Source organism: Zingiber officinale, chromosome 7B (assembly GCF_018446385.1).
Source record: "Zingiber officinale cultivar Zhangliang chromosome 7B, Zo_v1.1, whole genome shotgun sequence".
Taxonomy (NCBI): Eukaryota; Viridiplantae; Streptophyta; class Magnoliopsida; order Zingiberales; family Zingiberaceae; genus Zingiber; species Zingiber officinale.
In genome coordinates this window covers 60623228-60631127 of record NC_055999.1, presented here as the reverse complement: position 1 = coordinate 60631127, position 7900 = coordinate 60623228, and the positions used below count along the sequence as shown (strand labels likewise).

The window sequence follows — 7900 nt, the reverse complement described above, 5'->3', positions numbered from 1 at the left end:
AGCGATATTTTTAAAGTTAAAATTCATCGTCTCAAAATTTGACAAAAAATAACGTATAAAAAAAATAATATATACTCTTTTTCATTTATAAAATTATATTATATAAAAAAATGATGTATATATATTTTTAATTATAAAAATCACATATTTATCTTCCTCAATTTAATCTGATCCGTCCGATCAATAATAAGACATAGAGACATAGGAAAACGGGGATAGAAGATCCGAACTGGTTTTTGGGAGGCCAAACATCTTAAATCCTATACATTTATTCTATTGTATTTTAAAATGGATAATATTTTATTAACTTTAAAATAAGATTCTGAATATTTGTTGGAATATTCTTCGGCGGCCGTTAAGGCTACTCAAAATACTCGTCTCAACCAATTACTACATTTTCTTTTCCTGCTTGCTGTCTCGAGTAAAACAGGAATATGCACGGCACTCGTCGACCAATCCGCGAGATACGGCAGTTAGTTTAGTTCGTGTCCTTCTTCTGCCCCAAGCTCGGGGAACCCTAAACACAGACGACGAAGGCGAAGCCCTCGATCGAACGGCTGGAGACCATCGGTCCGCGAGATTCGTAGCCGGAAAAATGTGGAAGAACTCGGGTTACTCGAAATCCGAGGACTTGGAGTCCGGCGCCGCACAGCCGCTCTACCCGGGAATGCTCGAGAGCCCCGATCTCCGCTGGGCCTTCATCAGGAAGATCTACTTCATTCTCTCTGTCCAACTGGCCTTGACGGTGGTTGTCGCCTCGGTCGTCATCGCTGTCCGCCCCATCTCCCAGTTCATCGTCTCGTCGAGCCCCGGATTGGCAATTTATATGTTGAGCTTCATCCTTCCATTAATCGGTCCTCTTCAATCTTTGATCTATTTTCTCTGTTCATTGAATTAGTTTTCTCCGATCGTTCATTTTTCGTTGTTGATTGCGTGCAGCGCTGTGCTTTCTTTCTCACTATTATCAGCGGCACCCTGTGAATCTACTTCTCCTTGGATTGTTTACGGTATCAATCAGTTTCGCCGTTGGACTGACCTGTGCATTCACGAGCGGTAGTATTTGAACCCTAATCCCTTAATCTCAGTATCTCCTTACTAATTTCATAGCATTGGATTGAAATCTCTCTTTTTTTGTTCGTACTGGAAAAAAATTTGTCATGTATTCTGATTATCTTCTCCCAGAATACATATTTCTACTCCAATTACGCTCTATTCTTTACTTCCTTGTCAATTCTATTATGTGAACATCATTTAAGGGAAAAAAACAGAGGAAAAATAAAACCTGCATTTAGCTAGTTATGAGAATATAATTATTTTACATACAAAGGTTGTATTGAAGAAGAGTTTTGGCCTAACGATAAGTTGTTGTCATGTCATCTAGGAGTCATTTGTTCGAGTCTTGAAAACAATCTCTTGCAAGATAAGGGCAAAATTATATACGAGATCTTTCCTCAGGACTCCACATTAGCGGAAGCTTTAGACACTGAGCTGCCTTTTTACAAATGTTGCATTATGAAAGAAAACTTTAGAAACTTAGGCTATGTTTACTTGGATGGAAAGGCGGAAAAGGTGATTCGTAAGTTAATTTAGGTTTTAATTTTAAGTTGAACTAAGACTGAATATGTGAAGTATTTTTCAACACTAAAAAGAATCAACTTGAATGTCAAGATGGATAGGCACAAAATTTCTTTATGGAAGAATTTTAAATATCATGGATTTATTATTCAACAGAAGAGTATTGTTAAAATGTAGCAGAGAATTGAGATGAGGATATTAAAATAGATGTATATTACTATATAAAATAGAATTAATATCCATCAATGGAAAGTAAAATAAGAGAAAATGCATTAAGATGGTAGAAAGATGTATTTCTTGACTAAGATTTCTCCTTTCTGAAAAGGTTCCCTTACCCCTGAAATTCATGCTTTGAATTATAGGAGTTAAACTGAGATTCTTGATGTTTGCAAACAGGAAAGATCATTTTGGAAGCAGCTATTCTCACTGCAGTGGTGGTTGTTAGTCTCACTTTGTACACATTCTGGGCAGCACGCAGAGGCCATGACTTCAGTTTTCTAGGCCCTTTCCTCTTTTCTGCTTTCACGGCGATGATGGTGTTCGCATCGATCCAGGTAAAACTTATATGGATATTCCTTCTTTTACTGCATAACGAACCTCGGCCTAAACCACAAGCCTGTGCCAGTTGATTTTAAAGTCAGCTATGTTTTTGCACCATTACGGCATGGGAGACCCATAAAAGATCACTTTAGGTGCAAACAAACTCAAAACACAACAATCTTGAGTGAAATTAGTGCTGCAAATCAACTCGTGGATCATACCAGCTAGCTCTATGTTGATTGATACATTGTGAGACCCAAAAATGATTGTTTTCGTTGCAGAAAATCACAATTAAATTGAGTTTGAGTGAAATCATGTTGCATGGGCAAGCTTTCATATTTTATGATATGCGAGACCCGAACACGACCGTCTAGGTACAAACCAACTCAAACAAGCCGAATGTGACTGAAATTCATGCTGCAAGCCGATTTCTAAATGAGCGTGTTGGTCATTCTGACCAATCGTATTAGTGCAAGCTGAATCGGGTTGTGGAGATCTACAGGCGTAATCTGTGGAAGGGTTTTTGGAAAACTGTGTTGGGGCCTAATTTGCTAAAATGCCCTTTCCTTTTAATCTCTGCACTGCATTGACTCTGAATCATACTCCCCATCATGCTTCAGATTCTATGTCCACTGGGAAAGACTTCAGTGATGATATATGGAGTAGCGTCTGCAATCATGTACGCCGGCTACCTCGTCTACGAAACAGACAACTTGATCAAGAGATACTCTTATGACGAGTACATTTGGGCCGCTGTTGCTCTCTATCTTGACATCATAAACCTGTTTCTTAGTCTGCTTTCCATTCTAAGGGATGCTGACAATTGAATCATGCACTGTGAATAGCATTATATTTTTTTTCACACTAATAAACTTCACAAAGGTGCTCCTTTTGATTTGTTTGAAAAATGCCTTAATCAAACTTGTAAACAATTATCATTTATTTAGCCTGATTATCATGGTTTATGATGTTCCCACGAGGCTTATTGTGCCTTTTTCTCTCTCTCTATTTTTTGCCATTGCCATTTATTTGAGGATTATAAACATAATTTTTGCTCATCAATAAACTTGAAATGTGTTTGATGTTATTTCCCATTGCCTTATTTTCTAGGATTGTGACGTGTGCAGTTTTTTTTATTTGAAAATGCCTAAAAATCATTTATGATGCTCCAAAACTGATCATTAAGATCATTTTGTGCAAAAAAAAAATCATAATATTTTGATGTTTTGTCACAAAAACTCCGGTTCCAGCCTAAAAACCTCAAGACACTTGTAGTTCGCAGGATGCTTTAGCTCAGACGGCCTCAGTAATAGGATGAGGATGATAAGGCAAATCAGGCAAGCGATTTAGCACATCCGTCAAAAGAGTTAGTTAGCCAACGGTGATGCGGTTAGGTTGCTGCTAGACTTACAAAGGGAGAGGAGCTAGAGCTCAGAGACAACGATTCACACCCAAGTCATGTCCTTGGGTGCAAAAAAACATTTAGGGTGAGGCGGTAGATCACAGAGGTCACATATCGCATTCAATGCAATGTGTTTCAGTCCCGCCTCGCAAGTTGCAGATATTGTCAGCTAGACGATCTCCTGTTTAGAGCTTTCATCACCATCGCACAATGCCCTCAGAATATGGCAACAGCTCCGCCAGATGAGAGCCGAGGCCACTAAAGATCCAACTGAGAACAAGCTCCTCCCTTCAATGAATCAGGATTGTGACTTTACCGAGTGTGCGACTTGAAACGCTTTATCAATGATAACCAACTTTCAAAATTTGGTGCGAGGCTTATGCAAACTCGACCAACACTCATTGAAGAACTTCAGAGATGATGTAAAAAGTGTAATCACAGAAAGGAATAAGTGGGAAATATAGTTCCATTACTGGCACCAGCCAAAGATTTTTCAAGGAGTTTGATCTTAATTAAATATATAGTAAGGCAGAGTTGTGACGGAACATTAGCATAGTGGGCACTGAAGAATATACACGTTTTGGAATGCTTACTTACAGAACACGATCCGATTAGCTCACAGGGAGCCAAATGTGTTCTCCCCACTGTAAGTCATATAAAGAAAACCATCCTCGTCCTTGTTCTCCTCATAGATCGCAGACATGATTGCAGCTGGAAGATAGAAAAAGGGTGGGGAAAAAATCGTCAAAACCAATTCTATTAATTGATTGATTTGGTGTTTGTGGTTGTGTTTACCTGTGGGAGGTAGTGAATTCTTTACGAAGATGAAGATGGCCTTCTCGGCGCTGAGCTTGATCCTCTTGCGCACCACGTATACAAACTGCCCGACTGTGAGATCAGCAGGAACCAGGTACCTGGGTTGAGAAGTTATTCAGAGGTTTGTATGATTATGGAGGATAAACTCAGCTAACTTTCCTAACATTAATATATATGCATGCAAATTTCCATTTTGGTAAAGGTGAACTTTTTACATTGGACTTTCACAACTATGCAAAGTTAAACTTGTTTGTTATGCACATGGAATAGGTTCCAGATGCAGATGACCCAACATTACCAAAGCAAAATAGAATTATTCTGTGGCATCCAGTTTAACCTTGTGGGAACTAATTACTACTCACTCGGGCTTGAGTCAATGGTTGAGTTCAATTAGTTGTTGAGTTGGTTTTCTCGTCCAAGTAGGACAACACAATTGCTATTAAAGTGAACCTAAGGTGTTGGAAGAACCTACCTTTGAAATGGTGTAGCCGTTATTGAGCCTCACCAGTCAAATAGTTTAAGGATGATTTTCAAATGAGTTGGGGATGTCAAGCCTTCAGTGAGGTATATTGTGATGCTTCAGCTTAGTTACACATGAACTGGGACAATGGGTAAATTAACAATGCGAAGCAGTAGAATCTGACAATAACAAAGCTGACGTGCAAATCTTCTACATGGAGAGAATAAAACTGATGCACATGCCCATGCCCATTCCACAAAGATAGAGCTCTCCTTGATGGAGTGGACTTTAATGAAAACAGATATAATTGGTAGCGGAAGAAGCCATATTGAAAAAGGATGGCCTTCCATGGAAAGCTCTTTTATTTATCCAACAAGATGCTTTATATATTCCAGACATCATAGATATTATATTTACACAGGTAAAAGAGCAGAATATTGTTCTCAAAGAAAGCAAAGGGTGCATTTTCAATGTGACTCAATATGTGAGAATTCTATATTTGGAAATATATTAATATCAGATGATCACCCAAATGATTGAAGAATGAGAGAGCTATCATGTGAAGGAGTGGTCTAAAAAAAAATCAGTCACTTGAAATGAAACACAAACTATAGACATCAAATATGTAAAAGCATGCATATGTTAGACCACGAAGCTTAAAATAAACAGGGCAGATGTGTTGAAATAACTAACTTCTTTTTGTCAATGTCTGGTATATCACTCCTCTCTGCCTTCTCCACAATCACCTATCATACAAACAATTAGACGAGTTACATTAGAAACTAGTTAAATGGATGATGGATAATCAACATCACATTGTATTTACTCACAGGAATTCTATCAGGGTACTTCTCCCTGATACGAGAAGCTTCTGCTAACCTCCTTTCTGAATATTTGAATGGGTTAACTCAAAGATCATCTTACCAAAAATAGAAAACATATATGCAAATTGCATGAAAAACATTAAATTTGAAAAGTTAATTCCTTGCCTGATCTGCTTAAAAGCATTCATTAGAAAAAACAATAAACTAAATAAAATAGCTACATGCTCTCATATTAATGGGGGAAAAGACAGAGAAAAACAAAACGAAGGATTACATCCAAAATTTACAAAATTTCTAAACATCACCATAAACCACCTAAACAGATATACCATGGTGATTTAGACAAAGTTCCTGTAAACTATTATACCGATTTGGCCAACTGATATGCATCATTATCTACACATCACCAACGACACCAAAATTCATTAATTAAGTTTTAAATATTATCATAGCACATTGCTTTGTTCCTCCCAAATGCAATCCTAAAGCATGAACTGATAAAATGAAGAGAAAGACGAAGGGATTATCAAGTAAGAGATTATCTTACCATCAGTGATATATTTTGAACTTAGAAAAACAAATAAAAAACCTAAATCATGTGCAATAAGGGGTTAATTGACTGTCATATGGAAAACAATAGCTAAAAGAATAGCATAATCTGAAGTATGTTGGTGATAAGCCTTCTTATTCATCTAAATTACAAATTCTACTAAAATAAGTTTTACAGCGAAACTAAAAGGCGGGGCGGAATCCAGAATCCTGATTCTCAGGGTCAAGTACTGATAATAAGAACCATAGAAGAGTAATATAATACCATCAGGAGGACATAATTGTAAGCCAGATTCAATCGCGTGAATCCCAATTTCGGATTCTAATCCTTGTTGGTGAAGATAGATCAATCAAACCCTAATCGATTTGCGTCCAATTATTGGATCAAAAGATAGGAAAGAAAGGAAACGAACCAAGTGGATGCTCCAACTTGAAGGGATTCTTGGCCATGGTCTCCTTTGCCTGCGATTCCAAAATAAAGCAGCATAATTTCGATGTCAAATCCATGATACAGAACAGAAAAACAACAACAACAACAACAACAACAACAACAACAACAAAAGCACGTAAAATTTGCAGCGATGAAGATCACAGACCTGAAAAATTACGCGAAGAAGGTGGGAAAAGCTGTGAATCGAACGATTGGAGAAGGGAATTTGGGGGAAGTCGGCAAAATAGCGACTCGATTTATAGAGGCGTGAATAGACGATTTCATCTTCTGGCTTTTCTGGATACCTAAAAGCTACCTGGTTTGTTGTCGAAAGACTATACGTGGGTATGTCAGTGGATTATCTATAGTGAAGGAATGTGATTTCACCACAAGTTAAGGAAGAAATGAGCTTTTTGATGGAATTAGTTAATCACATTTTGGCAAAAATGAAATGCGGATGCTTTTGTTTTTTTGTTTTTAATATTTCAAGTATAATGAATTATCAAAATAGCTTTTTGATTTTATAACTATATGCTTATTAATTGTGTGGTAGAAATGTGTATTAATTCTCTCCTTGCATCATCTACTCTAGAATATAAACATAGCAAAAAAGTGGGCTCCACCTCTCTCACCCAATATGTGACATTCAAAGTAGAAGGAATGTTTAATCGAAGCAGAAGATGGTCTTTATCAATAAACTATCCACTAAATTTAAGAGAGAATAGCTCTTTACCATGACCGATCTGTGGGGCTAGATTGTCCAATATCAGGATTAGTATGATTGTAAGAGTTTATAAGCCATTATTTAATCAAATTATCCACATATATATCATTTATCCACTAGAATTACGGGTTTAATAATGATGAAGGTCACAAGAGAGTCAAAAATCGTATACCCTTTAGATATTATTTACTCGATGTAGTCGACACGATCAGAAACTTGCTCACAATTCGTCAGTGCCGATGGGTGGTCCCATGGCATGTTCTAATTGAGATGCTGATTTAGGTACGTTGAACATGAATTCAAAGGCAACAAATCCGTTCCGATTTTGTCACTCGTATTGTTTCCCGGACGTCCAGAGGTGGGTCTACGCTGGTTGTCCAATAAAGGTTTAGGTAAACGAGTGTGAATTTCCGTGCCGGATCGAATTTCCCAAATCGGAGGACTCGTAGACGGAGGGAAACTGGATTATGTAATTATACACGTTCGACAGAAAAATGAAATAAAATGATTTAAAAAAAGGAAAAAGAAAAAAGGAAAAAAGAAATAGTGTTGTTTAAAAGCGCCCCACCTCTTCGCCCTC

At 37.5% G+C, this 7900-nt stretch overlaps 2 protein-coding genes across 2 annotated transcripts; one reads left to right on the top strand and one right to left on the bottom strand.

Moving 5' to 3' along the window:
• Positions 1–460: 460 nt before the first annotated feature.
• On the top strand, positions 461–3057 carry LOC122005823 (protein LIFEGUARD 2-like). The gene is made up of 4 exons (XM_042561042.1): positions 461–854; positions 940–1053; positions 1972–2129; positions 2736–3057. Exons 1-4 carry the CDS (start codon positions 596–598, stop codon positions 2940–2942), a joined length of 738 nt encoding a protein of 245 aa, XP_042416976.1. The 5' UTR covers positions 461–595; the 3' UTR covers positions 2943–3057.
• Positions 3058–3965: 908 nt separating this feature from the next.
• On the bottom strand, positions 3966–6915 carry LOC122005824 (autophagy-related protein 8C-like). Its single transcript, XM_042561043.1, has 6 exons — positions 6763–6915; positions 6580–6628; positions 5624–5679; positions 5487–5539; positions 4313–4431; positions 3966–4228 (listed from the first exon to the last, which is right to left on the bottom strand). Exons 2-6 carry the CDS (start codon positions 6614–6616, stop codon positions 4134–4136), a joined length of 360 nt encoding a protein of 119 aa, XP_042416977.1. The 5' UTR covers positions 6617–6628; positions 6763–6915; the 3' UTR covers positions 3966–4133.
• Between the last annotated feature and the right edge of the window lie 985 nt (positions 6916–7900).